This window comes from Lolium rigidum, chromosome 1 (assembly GCF_022539505.1).
Source record: "Lolium rigidum isolate FL_2022 chromosome 1, APGP_CSIRO_Lrig_0.1, whole genome shotgun sequence".
Classification (NCBI taxonomy): Eukaryota; Viridiplantae; Streptophyta; class Magnoliopsida; order Poales; family Poaceae; genus Lolium; species Lolium rigidum.
Genome location: NC_061508.1, coordinates 289,849,362 through 289,873,466, shown reverse-complemented (window position 1 = coordinate 289,873,466; position 24,105 = coordinate 289,849,362). Strand labels below are relative to the sequence as shown.

Below are 24,105 nucleotides of genomic sequence, written 5' to 3'. Positions count from 1 at the left end.
ATCATACAATAAAGATTCACCACATAGAAATTACATATACAATCATAATTATGTTGGGCAACTCATATGGTACTAAGATCTATGAAGAACAAGAAAGAAATAGATCAAGCTACTGCCACAAACCCATAGTTCAGAGGTGGACTACTTCCCCTTCATCATGGTGATGATGTAGAATATGTTAGAGAAGGTGGAGATCCCTCCAAAGACGGTTTTGACAGAGTTTTCCCCTCTAATCTTTGTTGTTTCTGCCTCTGTTTTGGTGTTTCTGCGGCGCTTTTCTCGAGGGATGTAACACCCCAAATTTCAAAACAAAGAGAAAATAAATTTCCTTTTTCCAAAAATGAGAACCAACAAAAACTTTTCTTACATAGAGTGCTATGCTTAGTGCTCCTACCTATCACTTGTGTCTTTGCCATGATGAGTGTTATTATGCTTGTGTGATACACCCTAAAACCCTAGAGTGATCAAGTGAAGATCACAGACCAAATGAAATTAAAAGAGAAAGAAATCAAATAAGAAAAACCCTAAACCCTAACCTTCTCAAAAAAATCATTTGGATCTATTTTGAGAAACCTAAATTAAAGAAAAAGCCCTATGTGGGCCTATAGCCATAATATATAAATCTTGAACCCTACCTTTTCTTATTTAACTAAATGGTGGTGAACCATTGCAAAACTTATTAAACCCTAAACCACATCCCTCTTGTCATCAAACTTTGAGAAATAAAATAAAAAGGAAATATCTTATTTAAGAAAAAGGCATATGCAAGCCTATGGATACTGGTGGAAAATAATGAGCTTTGCCTTGTCTACCTTGAGTAGATGAATTGAAATACCTCAACACACTCAACAAAGCACTTACCAATCAATTCAAGTGTGAAACAAAATGAAATCAAACATATGCATAGAGTTATATGTGCATATGGCTATTTTTGTAAAACTTTACCCTAGGCCTTTCTACTTTATTTAGAGGATTGGAAAACCTTCACAAACCTTATCTAGTACTCCTCAAACATAGTCCAAAGTGAAATAAAAGATTTTTTGAAAAGAAAGTAATAATGCCATAGAGGCATATGAGAGCAAAATATCAAATTTGTGAAATTGAGGATCTTGACCCTAAGACTTGTAGTGAATGGTTGGATCACTCCTATATACCATTTCAACACTCAACAATACCAATTGGTTCAAGCCTAGTCAAAATAAGAATCAAATGCCACATATGCATAGAGGCATATGTGACACATAGCCATTTTTACCAATTCTTGTCCTATGCACTTCTACCTTGACCAAATGGTGTGAAACAATCTATAAACCTAATCCAACCCTAAATTGACCCTCAACCTTGCCCAAGCAAAGCAAGGGGAGCACATTACAAGAATAATGAAAATTGACATATCACCTCTCATGTGTTTTGGCCAATTTTACAAATCTTTGAGCTAGACCTTTTGGAATGGTTTCAATGGTTTGAAAATGTTTCTAAACTAATAAGAATGACATTAGAGTAAAGACAAGTCCAATCAAATGGAGAGAAATCCAATAGTGGGATAATTCCATTTTTCCCTCACATACACATAGTACCAATTTATCAAACCTTGCCCTAGGCCCCAACTTGGTCTCAAAATGGTTGGAACCTTTTATCCAACTCAATCTAACACCAAATAAACCTCACCCTTGTCAAAGTGAGGCCAAGAAAAATAAAATAATAAATAGTTAGAAATTCACCAAAACCCTCACATATGGTGTATGCCATTTGTTTTCAAATAATTGACCTAGACCAATTTGGCCTTCACCAAGAGTTGAATAATGATACTAAACACTTACTACAACTTTTGGAAACAAAGAATCACAAATCAATGGTTTTCAAATACAAAACTTGCCCACATATGATATTGGTCAAATCTGCCAATTATAGTCTGATCACTACTTTGAGCCTCTCTATTTCAAGTTTTTCAAACTAAACTTTCCCAACTCTTTGCATGTAATCCAAGTCAACATCAAGGTGAACAACTTCTGTAAAGATACCAATGCCAAAATCATTTTTGATCATGAGCTATGCTCATCCAAAGTTTCAACTTTTTAACTTATTCAACAATCTCCAACTTTGCCAATTTTTGCAATTCTTTGCATTCAACCATTCCACCACCACCTCTCATCATCTCTGGCTTTTTCTAACTCAACTAAACACACACAATTCAAATTGGTCAACCCTTTGAATTTAATCAAATTTGGACAAAGTTCACAAAATTCAATTATGGCACTATGTGACACTATTCGAAATAGTGATCTATCCTAACTCTAACCTACCCAAACCAACCCTACATGTTCCCTTGCCCCCTCTCTGCCTCACACCACCACAGAAACCCTAGGGAGGGGCAAGACATGGCCTAGCCATGGCCATGCCGGCCATGTTCCTCCCCCTCCTCTCCCATTGCTCCTCTGCCCTGGCCCTAGTGCCATAGCTCGCCACCATGCGCTCCTACGCCGTCCTAGCACCGCCACGGTCGAACTCGTCGACAACAGCAGCCGGAAATCGCGCGCCCAGATCGGCACGGCCATGCCGCTCGCGTCGCAGAGGGGCGCCGTGGACGCGCACTGGCCACGTGCAATGCCACCGCCTCGAGCCCTCCCTGGACCCCCGTGAGCACGTTGAGCACCAGCGTGGCACCTGGACGCCGCCAGACACGCGCGCGGCAGCGGCCCTGGACCGCCGCCGCCGGAGACGGCGACACGATCCCGTGAACACCGCCGCAGACCCGGACTCAAGGCGTCGTCACCAGACCGTCCCCCACCTCGCTCTCTAGCTCTCTAGCACCGCCTCGACCTCACTTGGCTCGCGCTGATGTCGCCGACCCGATTCCCTCGCCGGAGAAGCCGCGCCACGGTCGACCCGAGCTCACCCCCGCAGCACCTCGCGCCGCTATAAAAAGAGAGCAACCCTGGACGATTTCTTCACACTCGCTTGCTTCCCTCTCTTCGATCCTCCTCAACCATCTCTCTCCCTCAATTAGTCACCGGAGCCCTCCAATTTCTTCGCCGGAGCCGCGAGAGGACCTGAGATCGCCGCCGCCGATTGGAGCCCTCCCGGAGACGCCATCGCTACCGGGAGGACCGCCGTCTTCGACAACGTCGCTGCGCACATCGCCGTCGACCGCCGGAGCTCCGACGACCACTCCGACCTCCTACCGCCGCCGTGCCAGTCAGCCCTCGCGTCGACGACGACGACGCGCCTCGACCGCACGATCTGCCTCTAATCCAACCGCCCACGATCCCCGTACCGTTTCGGTGAGTTTCACCCGCCGACCTGTGGACCCCCCCTGTCAGCTGGCCCGCTGCGCGCTGGACGCACTACTGGGCCGGCCCAACTCTGCCCCTGGCATTTTCAAATCTTTGGGCCCGTTTAATTTCCCGCCGGCCTCGTTAGTCAATTCCAGTTAAATAAATTGTAAATGAAATTGAATCTGAATCCCACTTTGAAATTGAATAGTTTCAAATCTACTGAACCAAAATTGATAAATTTTATATATTCGGAAAGCTTAGGAAAATATCTACCCAATGCCACTGGTCCCACCTCAAGATCTTGTGTAGGATTAATCTGACAAAAATAACAAGACAGGGACTTTTCTGCCTTAGCATAATTCTTAAAAATCAACCAAACTAGATATTGAGTTAATTCCAACTCTAATAGCTCACATTTGACTTACACTAATTGTTTATGAAATAAAATGGTGTGGTCACTTTGCATGATCATGCCCTAGTTTAAGTAGTGGATAATATGGCTAGTTTAACTAGTTGATATTGTCCAAAACTATTAAGTAATTCTTATGAAGCCTTATACTTCATTTAAATCTTGTCTCAAATGAATTCATGTGATGTTTGGACCCCTGGTCAAACTCACTTATATGAATTACTTAGAGATTTAAATCATATGTAGTGTTATTAAATGATATGAGGTACTCTACCTCATTTAAATCTATTTCTCAAATGAGGATGATGAATGGTTGACTTGGGTCAACATGATTTCATGTATGCTTGTTTGAGAAATTAAATCTTAAGAAATTTCAATGAGAGAAAAGTATTTCTTCAGAACCATTTGGAAACTATCATTTACATATGTAAGGAGAGGAATTTATCTTCCTCAAGCAACACAACCAATGCACCCTAATTATAGTATTGGTGTGAATAGAATAATTGGTGTGAGTACAAGTAATGTTAGAATAGCCAATGAATTGTTTATAATGTTAAATCACCTCAATGGTAACTGTTAACCTAGTTACAACTATGTGCTAAACCATATGAGAAGTTTTCCTCTCATTTAAATCTTGGTCTCAAGTATTTCAACATGAGGTGGTGACCATGATATATATAATCTCATGTTGAGTATTTGGTGACATTAAATCACTACCATGTTAGTATTAAATCGTATGAGGTATGGAACCTCATTTAAATCATTTTCTCAAATAAGGAGTATGAAGAGGTTGACTTTGGTCAACCTAGGTCATATATTGTTCATAAGCGAAATTAAATCTTAATAAGATAATGAGAGGAAATTATTTTTCTTAAATAAGAGGAACACCTCCACTCACTTAATAGTAGGGTGTGATGCTAGTTAAGTTGTGTGAAGCTTGTGTGTGATTAGTTTAGTATGTAAGTTTGGTATGATGATTGTGTACCCCGTATTCGTATTTTAGACGTTAGTACCGGAGACCATCAGGAAGAGGAGGACTTCTACAACAAGAAAGGAGACGAGAACTTGGACCCCCACTCCAACCAAGGCAAGCTAATATTCTTGCAAAGTGCAAAGCCCCCTTGGGGCAAGGCACCATGACTCTTACCTTTCTTACATAAGCCTATCCCAAGTTTTTACTTTACAAGCTTTTACTCGTTTTCTCAATGAGTTACTGCTATTACCCATGCAAGCTACACTCTTGCAAGCTGATATTATTGCAAGTTATTACCCATGCAAGCTACACTCTTGCAAGCCAATACTAATGCAAGCTAGATTGATGCAAACCATTTTGGTTGCAAGATAATACTCTTGCAAAGTGCAAAGCTCTCTATGAGCAAGGCATTCCCCTATTTACCTTATGCTTATGATCCTATTTCCCAGTTTTACTTTACAAGCTTTATTTACTTTTATTTTATCAAAGTACTTTTCGATTCATGATTCACTTGGTTAGTACTTGGATTAGTACAAGAGTATCAAAGTTAGCCTAGAAGCAAAGCAAAATACTTAGCACCCCTCATACATAGATGCTAGTGCTAAATTTGGAAGTGACTACTACATTTGGGAACTTGGGAATTGAAATGACTTTGAAAACCTTGGAATGATGAGTCATTCTATTGAAAGATTTTGAAGGTGGATATGGCTGGTGAATGACTTGGTGAATTTTACAAAAAAACAACGATGGTTGGGTTCGGATGCGATACCATTCCAATTTTACATGTACCCCCACAATACCCGAATCCGGGTAGGGCTTAGCTGGAAGTTTGTGTGTCTTAGTATGGGTTCCCTCTAAACAAGCGTCATCGGGGTTATGCCGAAAGCTGCCTCTACCACAACGAAACGATATGATATGATATGATGCGAAATGAGGTGAATGTCCGGCCCAAGCCACTGTGCGGTTCCCGAGCTGACCGTCGGTCTTCACTGGGAGGCCACGCTCATGGGGAGAGGTGCCTATACTAGGGTATGTAAATGAAAGGTTATGATTGGTAGTTCGCGTCTGCGTACGATAAATCAGGGCCGGTTACCCACGACGAGCTATTGCAATTGTTGTGGCACAAGTGTACAACCTCTGCAGAGTTAAACCTATTCGAATAGCCGCGTCCTCGGTTATGGACAGTTGGAAAGGCCATACTGTTCCGTCATCAGAACTTTTCGAAAACTATGAATGGTGAAGGGTGACTTGTGGATTTGAACTTGAACGGTGACATGGACTTGGAATCACAACCGAATGGTGGGAATGACACTAATGTTCCCACTTGAGTTAGTTAGCACAGAAAGAGTTGTTTACCAAAAATGTTTGTGAAATAAAATTGGCTTTATGCAAAACAAACTAGAGCTTAGTACCCCCTTATTAGAATTGTTAGCACTTTCATTAGTATTAGTTTGCGAGTACTTTAAAGTACTCACGGACTGTATCCCGGCTATTCAAATGGCCGGATTCGAGGCAGAACAACGAGTATGAAGAAGACGACCGAGCGGGACGCCCACGACAACTAGGGAGCCTTCTGACGTCAAGCGTTGGCCTGTGGACTAGAGAGTCCTTTCTACGTTACGCTTCCGCTATGAAACTATGAACTTGGTGAATGTTGATCCCTAGATCAACTCTGTGTGTACTATGGGATCATGTGATCTCTATTTGTAAGACGACTATGGTATGTAATGAATGATGACTTATGATATTCAACTGTTATGTCTCGCAACAACAATATTCCTGGGATTGCGATGTATGGCATGACAGGCATCTGGACTTAAAAATCCGGGTGTTGACAAGGGAACCCTGTGGGTCGTATATATAGGGGTTTTAGGTCAAATGAAGTCGGCTAGCGAAATAATTAGGCGAATCGGAGGGCCAAGGGACAAAAGAGTCAGGATGGCGCGCCCACCCTTACTGGGCGCGCCACCTGCTCTCTTTTGGACCTCTAGGCCACAATGGAGCTTCAAAAAAATGATAAAAGAAAGTAAGTTTTTATTGGGAAAGCCTCTCGGTTGTTCAATCCTTTGATAACCAAGGTCATTCTTTGCTAAAGAGAAATGATCACTATGAGTCAGATTCAATAGAATTGGATCCATTCCAAATAGCAAGAATTAGGATTCTTGATCCCTCTCAATATCTCTTTCAATTCGAGGATCCAGAGAGATGTTTTCATAGTTATCTCCTAATATTTTTGATTTCTCGCACGGCTCCTAAGTGATAAAAGAAAGAAGACTGATGTCCAAGCGCTCCGGATGCTTCTTTTGATGAAATATTGACATCCCCGAAATCCTAACTCAATTTGACTCCGTTTAGATCGCTGAAAGTAAAAAAGAAAAAATACACAAAACAAGGTTTTCCTGTCCTACAATGTTATAACCCAAATAAAGGTCATTGGTAAATCCCCATAAAAATTAATATAAAAATATATATAATATCATATATATATTTCAAATATGTGGAAATATTTATCAATAAACTACAAAGTTCATGTATGCATTTTACACGTATCACTCGTTCTAGATCATGTTGTGACTAGTTCACGTGATGTCGTTGAGAGCCTCCTTCCTTTATGGGGCTTGCTCCAGTCCAACCTTGTGTGAAGGCTAGCCACCTCGAGCGGCCTTGCTTAGTGGAGAAGTAGGTACGCCTGGTGTGCCTGCGAGAACAAGGTGACAACTTTGTGGTGCCACACCTACTCAACATAGACGTACCTCTTTTTGTGGAGAGGCAACTACATGAAATATATCGCGTCTCCTCGTCTCCGCACGGTATCCCAGTCGTACCGCTTCCCTTTACACTTATTTTTTTTATTGTGTTTTCTTTGTTCTTGTTTGCATGGCATATAGGATTACGTTTACTTTGTGCAATCACATTTACGTTCCGCAACCAACATAAAATTTGGAAAAAATGGGTAGATCTTGTTCAACCTATACCCCTTCTGGTCTAGTTCACCCACTTTCAACAAGCATATTGCGTCCAAATAACTAACCTCGTTTATTTGGGGGTAAAAATATTGTGTCCGAGAAATACATGTCTCTCTCTACTCGGGGGAACAAGATATTGCATCCGAATAACATATCTTATTTATGTAGGGAACATGAATTATTGCGTATAGAAAATAAATCTCGTCTATTCAAGAAACAAAAATAATGCGTCCTTGAGTTTAAGAAAAGTGGCTTAAATAAAATAAGTAAGTCTAGCGAAAACCGTTAGAGAAGGAAAATAGAAAGAAAAGCAAGTGAAAGAATCCCATCCTCAGCTCATTATTCCCTTTTTTAGCATATAATATGTGTTTCACATTTCTTCCATTTTAAACAAGAAGGCGAACCGAAAATTGGACGGTTCAAGAAGCTCTAAGAGTGGAGATATCTGGATCGCTAGGAGGAGGAATAAAATCCAAGCCCAAGGCACGAGCACGAGCACATGTATTTTGCTTTTTGTGGAAACTCAGTCAACACGTGAAGGTGACACTCGTCGTCCATCCGCCTGCGGGCGGGCGGGCCCCACGGCGCCACATCCTTCCAGAAACATCCACACCACTCTGCACTCCACTGCCCTCACTCTGCGCCACCCACCGTCCCACTCGTGCAACACAACACGCCGCGCCGCGCCGCCCGGGATCCCATCGCCAAATCTCCGTCCCCATCCCTCCCGAACCCACCGCCGTCCATGGCGTCCTCGCCCTCCGCCGCCGTCCACTGCGCGAGAAGTACCCTGTCGCCGCCCTCCTCCCACCCGCGCCGCGCGCCGGCACCCGCTTCACTCGTCCGCGCTGTGGCGCCGCGGCGGCGGCAGCGGAGGGGCGCCGCGGTGGTGGCGGCGGCGCTGGGGGACATGCGCCCGGCGATCGACGAGAACCCGGAGGGCGTGCTGTCGGGCGAGTGGCCCGACAACTTCTCCCTCGTCAGCTACGAGGACCTCCGCAAGTACCTCGAGTCCCAGATCGTCTCCACCGACAAGGTTGCCTCCCCTTCCCTTTCTTGCTCACGACCTCTTTCCTCCTCGCCCGCCCGCCCGCCTTCTCGGGTTCCTCGAATCTGATGCCTGAATTCGGTCTGCCTTGCCAGATGAGCCCCACGGCGAAGCTCAGCGAGGTCATGTCGCGCCCGGTGGAGGTGGCCATGGCGGACCAGAGGCTGGCCGAGATCGACGCGCTCTTCGCCACGCAGTCCGGACTGCCCGTGCTCGACGGCGAGGGCAGGTGCATCGGGGTCGTCTCCAAGAAAGACAAGGCCAAGGCATCCAACGGGGTCAGTGCTTCAGTGTCCTCTGTCCATCTTTTTTTTTTTTTTGCATGTCCCCCATTACTTGCAATTGCAACTATCTGAGTAATCGAATGCGGATGATACAAGTATATGTACTCCTATATTTGTTTGATAATGATAGATCTGCTGGAATGACCCTGCTTTGTTTCATCTGTTGAAATGCAATTCAGTTGTATGATTCAGAGTATCACTAGTCGTTTTTTTTTCTGTTTATGTTGCATGCTGAAGAATGAAGTGTAGCAGTATTAAGGCGACTAGGAACATGTTGAAGTCACTTGAGTTGGTTCCGCAATATTCCAGGGTTAAATTAAATTGTCTGAACCTCTAAGAACAGCCTTGAATGCATATTAAAACAAACTGTACCATGAATTTCACTTTGAGATGACTGAATATTGCGGCGATTCATGGGGCAAGCAGAGAACAGTTTTTCTAATCAATCAGTTCGGGTTTGGAGTATGTTAGTTTCAGATTGGTATGATCAGGATATGTGCACAGAAGACCAATACACTGTACAGTTTCCGGTACCCGGTCTCTAACGATGTTGATCTTTTCTTGCTTGCTCTTATGATGCAGTTGGACTCGACCGTTGCAGAAGTCATGTCATCTCCTGCGATAACTCTGACGCTTGACAAGACTGTCTTGGGTAACTTTCTCTTTCCTCTGCCCTGCAGCCTGCATTCCTAAACCACGGTTATACAGAAACACAAAGTGTTCTCCCGGTAAGATGTGCTAATGTCCTTCTATGCAACTTTTTGCCTGAGCAGAAGCTGCCGCACTAATGCTGAAGCATAAAGTTCACAGGATTCCAGTTGTGAATGAACAGCTGCAAGTGATTGGTAAGAATTTTGATGCCCCTCCTTTCTATTAGCCTCATTTCTGAAAGATATGTAGCTGTGGCCGTTTACTTGTATCTCTTGATTTGGGTTGTCACGATTGATACCGCTTGTAGTGTAGTTTCTATGAAATCTAGGTTCACGTTATTGTCCTATCATGCTCTGTAAAAGTACTGACCTTTGATTGAAGCCGCTTGCATCGGTAGTTGCACTAAAAATACCAGGTCCCTGCAAGTTGGACGGGAACCCACCGGTCTCCTGCGGTATTTGTATGAACAATGCATTTCACATTTTAGTTCTGTTTCTGCTTTATCGAGCATCATGTTTCCTGAACATTGTACTAGCGGTAGAAACTTCCTGCCCCCCTGCAGGTTTCAGCTGAAAAATGCCCAAGTTTGCCACACTGTCCTTTGCAAAGTTTCACCCGTTTCGCACTCTCACAGAACACTTACGAATGCATAAAATTCGAACGAGTCCTCAGCTGCAGACATGAAAACCTTATTTTCCTTGCGATAACAGGAACTCTCTTCTCACCAAACATGTTTTTATTTCCGACGAACAGGGATCGTGACGCGCACAGACGTGTTCCAGGCTTTGGAGGAGGCCAACAAGGCCTAAGATCCTCCCTGTTCCCTGCAGGCCATCCATCCTCATCCCTGTACATTTCGACGGCGCGGCGGGGTGCCACTCCTGTACATGAATAATCCTAGCGGTGTAATATGGACATATATACTGAGGCCTTCCTGTATATATGGCGGGCGAGGGCTCGGTATAGTGGTATACCATGTTTCTGTCTGTATGAGTTTTATGCTGTGTTGTGGATCCGTGAGATCTTGAGTAGTCGTTTAATTTAGCATGGCTGTCCTTTGCTCTGTTTTGTCATGAACTTGTGAGATATTCTTTCAGTTAACTGCATTACCTATCTCTTTTGCTACGAGCTGGAGCTATGGCTGATGGATGCCATCTGCAGTCATCTTTGATACGTACTTGGTTTACAATCCCCCAAATTATCTCTTCTATTTCCGATCTATATTAGTTGCTTCTAATATAGATGTATGTAGACATACTTTAGTTCTAGGTTCATCCATATTAGACTATTAGTGTCAAGTAATATGAATCAATGATCAGTTTTTCTACAACTTACAAAATCTGGGGGATGGTAGACCAATATAGAGAGAAACCAATGACTCTGCACGATTAGACACAATGTCCGTTTATCAGTTTCTGTGTTAGTTCTAGCAGAAAATTAATGTTCAGAGGTTTTTTCTTTGAAACCAATAATTTTCAGAAGTTAGTACGAATGACTTTTTGTTACAGCTAAAAATGGCTGATATCGCAACAAACAATGGCAGTCCTTCATTTTAGAACATTCCAGATCAGTCTGGATCGCTGGCGGGCCGCTGCTCCATTTCGACCAAAATCAAACCAAACCCTCGCCTCGCCTCGCCGCCATGGCCGACGGCGCCGCCCCCCTCTCCCCTGCCGGCCGCCGGCGGGACCGCCTCAGCGCCCTCAGCGACGACCTCCTCCACGAAATCATCACCCAGTACCTCCCCGTCACCGAAGCCGCCAAAACCGCCGCCCTCGCCAGGCGCTGGCGCCACCTCTGGAGCTCAACCCCGCTCGTCCTCCGCGACGCCGCCCTCCCCGAGCCCGCGCGCGACGCCGTGGTCCCGCGAGTCCTCGCCGAGCACCCAGGCCACTTCAGCGCCGTCGTCCTCCTCGACTGCAGGCTCGCCTCCCTGGACCGTGAGCTCCCCGACTGGCCGCGCCTCCTCGCCGACAAGCACACCCAGAAACTCTATCTCGCCAACCGCTCCACCCCGAACCTGACCTACGACGCCTTGCCGCACATCCCCGCAGATATCCTCCGCTGCGGCTCGCTCCAGGAGCTCTTGCTGGGCTTCTGGGCGTTCCCCGTCGACCTCTCCCACGGCGCCGGCATCTCTCTTCCCAACCTCCGGTGCCTCACCTTGATAATGGTTGCCATAAGAGACGACGACCTCGAGCACCTCATCACCGCCTGCACCGTTCTGGACATCCTGAAGCTCAGCGGCACAACACCCAAGCGCATCCATCTCCGCAGCCCAAGCCTCCGGTGCGCGCTCGTTGGGCTGTCCAGGGTGGAGGACTTCGCGGTGGTGGACGCGCCGCTGCTGGAGCGGCTCGTCTTGTTTCTGCCCAGTAAGGTTGCCATGGTCAAGATCGGTTATGCAGCCAACCTGCGGGTGCTCGGCCACCTGGATACAAGAGTTCACAGGCTGCAGATCCGCGACACCGTGATCGGGGTACGTCCATACTGCTATCTCTCTTTCTCTCAACTTATTATGCCATCCACATCGATCAATTCAGCATGTTCTCCTCCGTGGTTATAAAGGAGACAATTGATTTTGATACTATTGCTTCTTGGTGCACTTTAATGCAGTCTCTCAAAATTATTACATTGCTCCACCCATCATGATATTTCCTAATATGATCATAGAAAACTTGATGAGTAATGATGTGGACCTTCATCTATTTTTTTGAGTGCAACTTAAGCAGAAGAATTTGGAATTACCTGCAAATTGACTGGAACCTGCATGATGATTTGCAGCTGGTAGTGAAACAGGCGAAATGAAGGTCTGTGCGATGAGAATATTTTCAGATAGGAGAGGGATTCTTTCACTAAATGGAAATGCAAATTTATACATGACATCTCTTTGCTGCAATATAGGAGGATTAAACCCAAGTCATGGATCAGGACTCTGCCTTAAGTGTCCTCTTCTTGTATTCTTTTCTACAGTAGTCTAGTCTTCCCTTTTATGTTCTGTGGGGCTGAGTAATAAAAAAAAATGATGTAGACCTGTCTTGCTGGACCACATTGCAGCTTAACACAGTGGCCAGCATGAGCACTGCGATTCCAAGCGTCAAGATATTGGCGGTGACTGTGAATTTTGGTGTCCTCTGGGAGGTCAAGATGCTGGCCTGCTTCCTCAGATGCTTTCCCAATATTAACACGCTGCACATCGAGGTAGCTGCCGGTTCCTTCAGTCAGTCCATCATTTTTCAGTGGTATCTAGCAGCACCATATATATGTAACTGATCTTTTTCACTCTTTGGTTCGCATTTGCAGTCTGCCCTGCATGGTCCATCTGTAACTGCCAATGAACCCAGTGGGGAGCATCATGCCAGGTTCTGGCAGGAGGCAAGTCCGGTTGAATGCGTGAGATCAGACGTCAAGAAGATGGTCATCCACGAATTCCGAGGGAATCAAAACGAATTCCAATTCCTCAAGTTCGTCGCCATGAATGCCCAGGAGCTGCAGTCTTTGCATGTTGTGTTGCAAGAAGAAAACATTTCTTTGAGTGACAAGGTGAACGAGATAAGAGAGAAATTGGAGAGTCTTCAGTTTCAAACAGGGATCTCTGGAGTGCTGCTGGTGTTGCCTACAGAGGGCACTCTTTCGAGATTGCAGAAAGCAACCGATCTCACATTCGATGACCCTTTTCGCTTCTGAATGCTTTGTTATTTTGCCCTATGTTTTTCATGATTGATCCGCTCCTTTTGGGGAATCGCTGACTGTAGATCATGTTGTTTCGGGTGTAGGCATGCTTCTCCTGAGATATGGCTGATTTCAACTAGCATGAATATGTAAGTAGACTTGAAGCTAGAACAAGTATCCAAAAACAAGTGTTATTTTCCATGTGTTGTCCAATATCCATGTGTTGGTATTATAACAGCCATGTTCTTCTGAATATAGTGCGCTAGTTCTGTAGCATGTCTTATGTGCCATTTGCTTTGCTTGTCAAATTTTGGTCAGTTGTCTTCAGATGTTCAGGGTATGATGAGCTTTTTTGACATGTTACCTACCTCTTCTCTGTGCATTGCAGTGACTGGGGTAAGGATTTGTTCTTGTTTAATGCATCAGCTTTAGTAGACATGATCAGGATGGCAAATGCTTGTGATCCCATGCCGTATGATAGCTCCGCTAGTTAACTTCTTATTGTCCATCAGAAGCTGATCTTCTGTAGCTGTAAGTACAACTCTCAAAGCTGAAGCCATGTGTGAACATTTAACTGGGTATTGTGTTTCTTTAGGGCGACTGGCTATTTTGTTTAATTAAAGTGAGCAAACCTGGTGCTGGTGACCCTACTTAGTGTTTGTGCATCTGGGAATCGAAGTTATCTGTTCTTTCAGCTAATGAAATGTTGTAGGCTCACTAGTGTTTGCAAGCAATTCCTTTCTTCACAAATGGCACCTGACGGTGCCAAGTGAAGCTGAATTGGTACTGGCAAATGGGGAGGAAGCAAATATAGTTCAGTCTTTCAGAAGCCCTTCTATCCGACTGCTATGTGTCATTGATTTTGGTAATTAGCAATTGCTAGAATGTGTAAAACTAAGCCTAAAACTCCAGCTCCAGAAGTACTGCAATTGCTTCTCCTGATATATGGCTGATTTCAACTACCATTAGTACGCAAGTGTTGAATCTACAAGTTATTATCCAAAAAAAAGTGTTATTTTCCATGTGCTGTCCAATATCTATGTGTTGGTATTATAACAGCCATGTTCGTCTGAATCTGAATATGGTGCACCAGTTTTGTAGCATGTCTTAGTGTCATATGCGTTGCTGCTGTCAATTTTGTTCATTATCATCATATGTTCAGGGTATGCTGAACTTGTTTGGCGATGTTACCTACCTCTTCCCTTTGCATCATAGTGACAAGGATAGGGTTTCTTCCTTTCTAATTGTATCAGGATCAGGACACGGCAAATGCTTGTGATCCCATGCCGTATTTAGGTTTGGCTGGCGTGTTGTGTGGATGCCATAAGAACTAAATATCAGTGTCCAATCTCACATATCACTATTGCTCAGGTCTTTACATGATCTTGCAGTGTATTTAGATCAAATAACCTGAATGGTGGCAAAGATAAATAGCGTACTTGTTTGGCAGGCTGTGCAAGCTTTGGACCAACGGCGGAGCCAGGAAATAAGCATAAGGGGGTGGACATTGAGCACAACTTAAAATCCCCACAAAATTTACTGAATATATAGGGTTTTGTTTTGTCACCGTAGCAAAAATACGTACCGCCATACCCTTATTAGATACCGAGAAAATAAAATGTTTAGACATCTACAATAGGTAGCCTGGAGTCAAAATATACGATTTGATAACTATGAAATGAAAATTCTCAATCGGATTGCATGCGTGTAGTATTATTGAATTCATGAATGTTTCAAACCTTGAGAATTCATTGCAGTATTTTTCAGAATGTATATTAAAAAGCTATCTCTTAGAAACCTAGAGATTTTTTTTTTGAACAGATAAGGCCCCGAAGGACCGAGAAGCTCCATTAAACGGTGGGTACAAATACAAAAAGGACCTTGGCTTGAGTAGCAGCTGCACAAGAGTCCTGAAATATTACAAGAAGGACCCCAAAAAGATAAAGTGAAAAGCAATCAAGTCCTTCTTCTCCACCTCGCCGTTGACTAAATCGGGCCACGGTCGCTGGCGGCGACGCCGGGGACTACGCCACTTGGTTCGTCGCCAGGATGGACCACCGTGCCGAGATTGAAGATCTTCCACCGCAGCACTAAGGCCTGGAGGAAGTTGATTCTCCCCGGAGCAAATTCTCCCGAGGTGCGGAGAGGCCCCCTTGGCCAAAGATAGCGGCGGCTGTAGTTGCCGATGCTTGGGATCTGCCGCCGATTGAGAGCTTCCGTCATGATGAGCACCGCACGCTCACCAGTGTGCCTCCGAACTTGAGATCGACGAACTCTGGGGCTCGCACCCTCCTGTCTGTCCCCACAACCACAAGGAGGAGGAAGAGTTGCCCAAGAATCCACCAAACCCAGAGTCAGAGAGAAGTACCAGGATCTCCTCTTCGCCGGGGAGAGCGCACTGCTTCACCTCTCCTCCTCGCCTCCACGACCGGCCAGAAGAAGCTCCGTTTTGCGTCGCAGAAAGCATCGCCCCTCCCCCTCGCCTCCATGGCCGGTCAGGGGAGGCTCTGCTTCGCAGCACCCCAACAGCAGCACAAGATCCGCGGCCCCCTACTTTATTTGCGGAGACAGTGGCTCCCTCCTCAACTCCATGCTCCAACCACAGGAGCCATAGCAGCAAGAAGAGGAACCCTAACCCCAGATCTTGTCGCCTAGATCCGAGGTGCAGATCCAAAACACCACAAAGGGACGAAAACTACAAAAAAGAAACTAAATATCTACAACCGGCGCCTTCTCCTCTCCATCTCCGACCGGCTATTCCGGCGGAGAGGAGGAAGGAGCGGCCCGGTAAGGAGGAAGAGGCGGACAGGTGTAGCTGGCTGAGAGCGAGATGGGGGGGAAATGAGAGCCTCTAAACCTAGAGATTAGTGCTTACCCTTTCCATATGCTAGCTTCCTCCTTAATTCAGTTGATTAGGCAATCGACCGGCTGCTCTTTCTTATAAAAGATACACTTGTTTCGTTTCGAAGTACTATTTTTCTTGACATAAATTTTGGGACTTGGTTGCTTTGGTGCTTCTAATATTGAAGAATAGAGAGAGGGGAGAGAAACTACGGATAGTCCATCGGACTAAGTGCCTGTTTGTTTGGGCTACAGCTGAACGAGAAGCAGCTGGAGCTGGTAGGATCTGAGAAGCAGCTGGAGCTGGGCAGCTGGTGAAATGTAAAAATGTTGTTTGGCATCCTGCTTCTAGGACGGCTTGTGGACATGCAGCTGGCGGTGATTGTCTGAAATACCCTTGTATGCTGAAGATGATGTACAAGTATTTCGATGAATTACGTTGATCAGGATAATATGCTTATCGGTGTGTTAAGCATTCTTTTCGACTTCGTAATAGAATATTATAATAAATAAAATTAAATCATAATAAATACTTTGATTTTTCATAATATATTTTTATGGTCAATATTACCATTAGTAGGAGGTCCAACATTTGGTTTTGATACATCGAGCCACAAAAGAAAACGAGATTCATTTGGACACTAGCTAGCTAGGTAAGACGTCATTGTAACCAAACTAGCTACACATCTCCCATCAAACCATCCGCAATATTTTCGCGAATCACATGCATGTCTCCATGCTCAACACCCAACTGAACTCCAGGAAGTGGTACAGATGGTTCAGGTTGTATGTTTCCCGGCATATAGTTTTCATTTTGATCACACTTGTAGAACTCTTTGTCATGTAGATTACTCTCTCTTATCCAATTGTGAAGTGCCATGCATGCAACAATGATGCGTGTTTGCTTCAGAATTGGGTAACTTGTGATATGTAGTAAAATACGCCACTTCATCTTCAAGACACCAAAGGCTCGCTCAATGACATTTCGGAGCGATGAATGTGCATGATTAAAGACTTCTCCTTTTCCACTTGGTTTGCGGCCTTGTCGAAACTCCGGTAGATGGTACTTTTGTCCCTTATATGGAGCAAGATAGCCGGTTTGATTGGGATATCCGGAATCAACAAGGTAATATTTTCCTACAAGAAAAACATGTTAGTGCAAGGCAAAGGAATCAACATTGTATCATTTCCACACTTTGTCAGTTGAATCAAGATTTCTAACCTGGGGGTGGATGTGGGAATTCTTCTTCATACTTTCTCAAGGTATCTTTGAATATCCTTGTGTCATGTGCATACCCCGGCCATCCGGCAACTATTGATGTAAATCTCATGTCAAAGTCACACACAGCCATCACATTTTGCGTCGGATATCCATATCGTCCCACATGGTTTACAATCTCATCGGTGGGGACAACAACACGTATGTGTGTCCCATCAATTGCACCGATACAGTCATTGAAGTGGGGATAGAATCTCGAGTCTTGAAGCCTTGAATGCAAAGTGGAGAATTCCGGATCTCTTGGTTTAATGATATCCGTAGCCAAACAAACCAAGCACTCCAACACCTCATCGAATTTACGATGAATTGTTTCTTTAGACCTCTTGAAACGATTTTGTGCTTGACTTACCGGTTCAGGACCTCCAACCATCCATAAGAACATACCAAGAGCCTCCATAGAACACATTTGCCGTGTTGACTTCAATCCATAGTCTTCAACCAATGTGGTATGAAGTGCATGGAAGCAATGAGGATACATTCTGAACATGGAGTAACAATCTGCAGGATCGCTAAGATTTTCAAAAACCCATTGTTGACCGGTGCATAATGGTACCTTCCTCGGTTTCTTGTTCAAGTGCTTCTCATCGTGGTTCATAATAAAATAACCAACCATTAGCATCAGCTCGTCTTCTTTTGATTGAGCATCCCTAGCAACTTCATCATCACTTCCACTATCACTCTCACTAGTGCTCATCTACAAAACAGCAAACAACAACATATAGCAGCACATATCAGCATATAGCAGCATATAACAGCAGCATATAAACAGCAACAACTTTTTTCAACCTATTCAAGTCCAAACCATTGGGGCCCCTTAGAGGTTCTAACCATGGAGCGAACCTACGTAGAAAACCTTCAACAGATTTACAGTCTGTCGCTTTTGACCGCTCGGCCACTCTCCCCTTCCCGGGGATACGCCCCCTCAAACATAACAGCAGCACTTAACAGCAACATACAGCAGCATATAACAGCAGCATATAAACAGCAGCATACAACAACAGCACTTAACAGCAACATACAGCAGCATATAACATCAGCATATAACAGCAGCACTTAACAGCAACATACAACAGCATATAACAGCAGCACTTAACAGCAACATACATCAACAAATATCCAAACAAGACATCCAAATGAGTGCATACATCCGGGTTTAGATATTACAACCGACAATACTTGTTCAATGCAAATGGAAACTAACAATTTGAAATTGCAAGATACATGATAGGAACATAGGTGAGCTAATTTTTCTTCCTATCTTGGTACATCCTCGTTAACCACATTTTTCTTCCGTCATTTGTCTTCATAGTGTTGAAGAAGACTCGATTTTCAAGTTTACCAAACAATTTTGTGGCTATGTAGTACTCTTCACTTCCTTCTTGTGCTCCACACTCCACAACCTTCTCCATTATAGCTTCAATTTCAGAGGTTAATGTAAGAGCACTAGTTGCAACCGAACTGGACCCGGAAGTATAATGGTCAACCATACGTTTGAAGTCTTTTTGTATTGCACTTTTCTTCATCGTTGGATTGTCACATACTTCAAGCGGGCGCTTTGCTACCCCACGCGCTGCACTTTCGGGGGTAGCAACTACCTCCTCAACTTCTTCATCTTCCTCATATACCACCTCATTCACATTGGTGGCAGCTCCGGGTATGAAAGAAGTCGTGCCATCAACATGAGCTTTAGAAAACATAATATCTAGTTCTTTCAAATGTGGTGGAGGTCCTTCACGAAAACCAGCACACAACTTGTTGGCCTATGCACAATGGTATTGGAATTTAGCATGCAATACTTGAGTCAATTGTGCAACATAAATTACTTGAGAAAATAAAATGGAAATTATACCGCTATGATCTCCTTCCACCATGCATCATCAGCTGTAAATGTCATCTTTTCGGGGTCCCAACCAAGTCCGGTTGCGTGAGTTCTATAGTACTTCCATGCCAAGTACAAAGATTTCATCGCATCCCATCGGTTTTTGAATTGTTTTCTAGTGTAAGCTCTTCTAGTTTTTTGGAAAAACTTCATCTCTAGGTTTTTGTAACCCGTGTTGCTCAAAAATGCCGTTGGTCTGTTACCATCTTGCTTCTCTTGAGCACAAATTTCACAAAATGCTTGGGCAGCAATTGCATCCCAATTTGCTTTGGGTTGATTCTTACTCTCTGATTCCATCTAACAATACATGAACAACTAGTATGTAAAGAATATGTACATGATACACACAAATTATGCAATCATAAAACATAGCAGCAAGTATGTCACACTTAGCAGGGAAATTACACATCTAATAATACTTAACAGGGAGCCAAATTATCAGGGGAGATTACACATCATACCTTGCTCTTCTTCAGCAGGTCGGCAGGTCAGGGACGGGCGGGAGAGGCCGGGGACCCTGGTGGAGGGCGGCCTGGACGAGGCAGACGGCCGGCGTGCTGGCGGGAGAGGCCGGGGACGCTGGTGGCGGGCGTCGTCGTGGAGGAGCGGCGAGCTGGCGGGCGGCGCGGAGGAGCGGCGAGCTGGCGGGCGGCACGGGCGGAGAGGCCTGGGGCGTGGCGGCCGGCGCGGAGGAGCGGCGAGCTGGCGGGGCACGAGGTCGGAGAGGCTGTGGCGTGGCGGGGGAGGCCGGCGGCGCGGCGGGAGAGCCCGGCGGCGGCGCGGCGGGAGAGCCCGGAGGCGACGCCTCGAACCCTATCCAGGTCGTGCGACTCGGAGCTGGGGTGGGATTTGGGGAAAAATCGTGAAGGGTTTTCTTATATATACGCGGTGGCATTTCTTCCGTAAATACGTAGATATCCTGGGGCATGAGATAGCGGGAGGGTTTCCACTCTGCGGGAAGCTGCGGGAAGTTCCTCCCGAGACGCTTCCGGGCTTGTAGTACAAAATGGAGAAGTGCTTCTAAAAGCTTAGACCCAAAAGTTAGGTGTTTGTTTGGGCTTGTGCTTATAGGAACCTAAAAGCAGTAGAAGCACAAGCTCTAGCCCAAACAAACCGGCCCTAAAGAGACATGTGGAGTGTTTTGATGGTTCGGCGGAGGCGGGTTCATCTTCGACCAAACGAGGCACAACCTTGGAGTCGGCGTGGTAGTTGAAGCAGTGGCTTCGGTCTTTTGCCTCCGCATATTACGTTGAGGTCTAATGTTAACCTAGTGGATCGCCGACTCGTGTAGAAGGCAGCCTCAGGACTTGTGTATGGTATTGTGTTGCAACGGGTTTTAGCCAGTTTTTTTTAGAAAACGGGCCAGCTCTTTTCTCATGCATGCATCAATTGTAAAGCTTTTGCCTCAGTTTCGGAAAAAACAAAAGGAAAAGGCATTCTTCGTTTTAAGCGTGAGCTCCGGCATCCGGGAAGAAAACATCCTCTAGAACATTCCAGGCTGGTCTGGACCGCTGGGCCGCCGCTCCATTTCCACCAAAATCAAACCCTCGCTTCGCCTCGCCGCCATGGCCGACGGCGCCGCCCCCCTCTCCGCTGCCGTCCGCCGGGACCGCCTCAGCGCCCTCAGCGACGACCTCCTCCACCAAATCATCACCCAGTACCTCCCCGTCACCGAAGCCGCCAAAACCGCCGCCCTCGCCAGGCGCTGGCGCCACCTCTGGAGCTCCACCCCGCTCGTCCTCCGCGACGCCGCCGTCCCCGAGCCCGCGCGCGACGCCCTGGTCCCGCGAGTCCTCGCCAAGCACGAAGGCCACTTCCGCACCGTCGCCCTCCACGACCTCAGGCTCGCCTCCCTCGACCGTGAGCTCCCCGGCTGGCCGCGCCTCGTCGCCGCGAAGCACACCCAGGAACTCCACCTCGCCAACCGCTGCCAGGCCAACGACATCCTGCCACTCGTCCCCGCCGACATCCTCCGCTGCGGCTCGCTCGAGGAGCTCCTGCTCGGCTCCTGGGCCTTCCCCGTCGACCTCTCCCGCGGCGCCGGCGTCTCCCTTCCCAACCTCCGGAAGCTCACCCTGGTAACGGCTGCCATAGAAGACCGAGACCTCCAGCACCTCATCACCGCCTGCACCGCTCTGGAGATCCTGAAGCTCGCCGGCACAACAGCCAAGCGCATCCACCTCTGCAGCCCAAGCCTCCGATGCGCGACCGTTACGCTGTCCAGGGACGAAAACTTGGCGGTGGTGGACGCGCCGCTGCTGGAGCGGCTCGTCTTGTTTCTGCCTGCTACTCCCGCGATGGTCAAGATCGATCGTGTAGCCAACCTGCGGGTGCTCGGCCACCTGGATACAAGACGACTTCACAGGCTGCAGATCCGCGACACCCTCATCGAGGTACGTACGGCAATACTGCACTACTGCTATCTCTCCATCTCTCTCAGCTTATGCCATCCACCTCGATCCATTCAACATCTTCTCCTCTGTGATCATAAAGTAGTAGTCAATTGATTTCGATACTAGTGCTTCTTGGTGCACCTCAATGCAATGCAGTGCAGTCTCTCAAAATTATTACATGATCCATCCAACATGATATTTCCTGTGATCGTAGAAAACTTGATGAGTAATCATTTGTGGACCTTCACTTATTTTTTGAGTGCAACCACAGCAGAAGAATTCGGAATTACCTGCAAATTGACTGAAACCCACCCGCATCATGATTTGCAGCTGGTAGTGGAACAGGCGAAAACAAGTTTAAGATCTCCATTTGCTGGAATGTTTGGCTGATTCGCAGTGGGAGTATTTTCAGAGAGGAGAGGCATTCTTTCACTAAGTGAAAATGCAAATTTACACATGACATCTCTTTGCTGCAACATAGGGTTCAACCCAAGCACAAGGATATCCTGATATCTTGGATCAGGACTCTTCCTTCTTGTATTTTTTCTAGCCTAGTCTTTTTTCCTTTATGTTCTGTACATAGGACTTGCTTTTTGGGTTGAGTAATAAAATTGCTGTGGGGATGTTGCCTCACAGTACACGGTAAAAAATGAAATAAAATGGCATGGACCTGTCTCTCAAAGCTAGCTATAGATTACTCGGTACATTGATCCATCCATCATGATATTCCCTATGATAGTAGAAAACTTGATGATTAATGATGTCTGCCTGTCTCGGTGGACCGCATTGCAGCTTAACACAATGGCGAGTACAAGCACTGCGATTCCAAGCGTCAGGATATTGGCGGTGACTGTGAATTTCGTTATCCTCAGGGAGGTCAAGATGTTGGCCAGCTTCCTCAGATGCTTTCCCAACATTGACACTCTGCACATCGAGGTATCTGCCGGTTACTTCAGCCAGGCAGCCGTTTTTGAATGGTATCTAGCAGCTAGCCAGCACCATATATATATGTAACTGATTTTTTCACGCATTGGTTCGCATTTTGCAGTCTGCCCTGCATGATCCATCTGTAACTGCCAATGAACACAGTGCGGAGCTTCATGCCAGCTTCTGGCAGGGGGCAAGTCCGGTTGAGTGCTTGAGATCACATGTCAAGAAGATGGTCATCCACGAATTCCGAGCGGATCAAAACGAATTTGAATTCCTCAAGTTCGTCGCCATGAATTCCCAGGAGCTGCAGTCTTTGCATGTTGTGTTGCAAGAAGAAAACACTTCTTCCACTGACAAGGGGAACGACACAAGAGAGAAATTGCAGAGTCTACGGTTTCAAACAGGGGTTTCTGCAGTGCTGCTGGTGTTGCCTAAAGAGGACTCTATTTCGAGCATGCAGAAAGCAACCGATCTTACATTCGATGACCCTTTTCGCTTCTGAATGCATAGTTAATGCACCATATGTTTTTCAAGATTGCTCCGCTCCTTTTGGGAAATCGCTGACTGTAGATCATGCTGTTTCGCGTGTAGGCATGCTTCTCCTGAGATATGGCTGATTTCAACTAGCATGAATACGTAAATAGTCTTGAAGCTAGAACAAGTATCCAAAAACAAGTGTTATTTTCCATGTGTTGTCCAATATCCATGTGTTGGTATTATAACAGCCATGTTCTTCTGAATATAGTGCGCTAGTTCTGTAGCATGTCTTAGGTGCCATTTTCTTTGCTTGTCAAATTTTGGTCAGTGTCATCAGATGTTCAGGGTATGATGAGCTTTTTTGACATGTTACCTACCTCTTCTCTGTTAATTGTAGTGACTAGGATAAGGATTTGTTCTTGTTTAATGCATCAGCTTTTGTAGATATGATCAGGATGGCAAATGCTTGTGATCCCATGCCGTATGATAGCTCGGCTAGTTAACTTCTTATTGTCCATCAGAAGCTGATCTTCTGTAGCTGTAAGTACAACTCTCAAAGCTGAAGCCCTGTGTGAACATTTAATTGGGTATTGTCTTTCTTTAGGGCGACTGGCTATTCTGTTGAAAGTGAGCAAACCTGGTGCTCGTGACCCTACTTAGTGTTTGTGCATTTGGGAATCGAATTTATCTTTCAGGTAATGAAATGTTGTAGGCTCACTAATGTTTGCAAGGAATTCCTTTCTGCAAAGTGGCCTGACTTGGCCAAGTTTTTTTTTTTTTTGATAATAGGCGCTTTATTACTTATAGAGAAACAATTACACCCGACCTCTGCATAGCTAAGATGCACACAACCGTTTAAAAGGTCTCAAAAGTCTGGAGATTATGCTGCCACTCATGTAGGAAAAAAGTATCCCTTGCCATGTCCTCCAACCGTGTACACACAACTTCAGTAAACAGATCGCGGTTCTCCACTGTCGTTGCCTAATCGACGGTACCTCGGAGGAGGGATCCTCACGAGGGGGAGAAGA

The 24,105-nt window shown here is 45.6% G+C and overlaps 4 protein-coding genes across 4 annotated transcripts; 3 read left to right on the top strand and 1 right to left on the bottom strand.

The window, feature by feature from the left end:
• The first annotated feature begins 8,275 nt into the window (after nt 1–8,275).
• LOC124683895 (inosine-5'-monophosphate dehydrogenase-like) lies at nt 8,276–10,731 on the top strand. The gene is made up of 5 exons (XM_047218323.1): nt 8,276–8,659; nt 8,767–8,949; nt 9,538–9,607; nt 9,729–9,800; nt 10,360–10,731. The coding sequence occupies exons 1-5, from the start codon at nt 8,369–8,371 to the stop codon at nt 10,413–10,415; spliced, it is 672 nt and encodes a 223-aa protein (XP_047074279.1). The 5' UTR covers nt 8,276–8,368; the 3' UTR covers nt 10,416–10,731.
• Nucleotides 10,732–11,290: 559 nt separating this feature from the next.
• LOC124659959 (putative F-box/LRR-repeat protein At3g28410) lies at nt 11,291–13,500 on the top strand (the record flags this gene model as incomplete). The annotated part of the gene is made up of 3 exons (XM_047197765.1): nt 11,291–12,085; nt 12,664–12,807; nt 12,910–13,500. Coding segments are annotated over 3 exons (1,323 nt in total), but the record flags the coding sequence as incomplete, so codon positions are not given.
• Nucleotides 13,501–16,798: 3,298 nt separating this feature from the next.
• LOC124659950 (protein ALP1-like) lies at nt 16,799–17,913 on the bottom strand. Its single transcript, XM_047197758.1, has 2 exons — nt 17,342–17,913; nt 16,799–17,256 (listed from the first exon to the last, which is right to left on the bottom strand). The coding sequence occupies exons 1-2, from the start codon at nt 17,883–17,885 to the stop codon at nt 16,799–16,801; spliced, it is 1,002 nt and encodes a 333-aa protein (XP_047053714.1). The 5' UTR covers nt 17,886–17,913.
• Nucleotides 17,914–20,842: 2,929 nt separating this feature from the next.
• Nucleotides 20,843–23,261, top strand: LOC124659941 (putative F-box/LRR-repeat protein At3g28410). The gene is made up of 3 exons (XM_047197748.1): nt 20,843–21,670; nt 22,463–22,606; nt 22,719–23,261. The coding sequence occupies exons 1-3, from the start codon at nt 20,843–20,845 to the stop codon at nt 23,100–23,102; spliced, it is 1,356 nt and encodes a 451-aa protein (XP_047053704.1). The 3' UTR covers nt 23,103–23,261.
• The last annotated feature ends 844 nt before the right edge of the window (nt 23,262–24,105 follow it).

Coding starts and splice junctions, on each gene's coding strand:
- LOC124683895 (XM_047218323.1), top strand. CDS start 8,369: ATGGCGTCCTCGCCCTCCGCCGCCGTCCACTGCGCGAGAAGTACCCTG. Junction 8,660..8,766: donor AGATCGTCTCCACCGACAAG/GTTGCCTCCCCT, acceptor CTGCCTTGCCAG/ATGAGCCCCACGGCGAAGCT. Junction 8,950..9,537: donor AGGCCAAGGCATCCAACGGG/GTCAGTGCTTCA, acceptor CTTATGATGCAG/TTGGACTCGACCGTTGCAGA.
- LOC124659950 (XM_047197758.1), bottom strand. CDS start 17,885: ATGTTCAGAATGTATCCTCATTGCTTCCATGCACTTCATACCACATTG. Junction 17,257..17,341: donor ATTCCCACATCCACCCCCAG/GTTAGAAATCTT, acceptor TTTTTCTTGTAG/GAAAATATTACCTTGTTGAT.
- LOC124659941 (XM_047197748.1), top strand. CDS start 20,843: ATGGCCGACGGCGCCGCCCCCCTCTCCGCTGCCGTCCGCCGGGACCGC. Junction 21,671..22,462: donor TCCGCGACACCCTCATCGAG/GTACGTACGGCA, acceptor ACCGCATTGCAG/CTTAACACAATGGCGAGTAC. Junction 22,607..22,718: donor TTGACACTCTGCACATCGAG/GTATCTGCCGGT, acceptor CGCATTTTGCAG/TCTGCCCTGCATGATCCATC.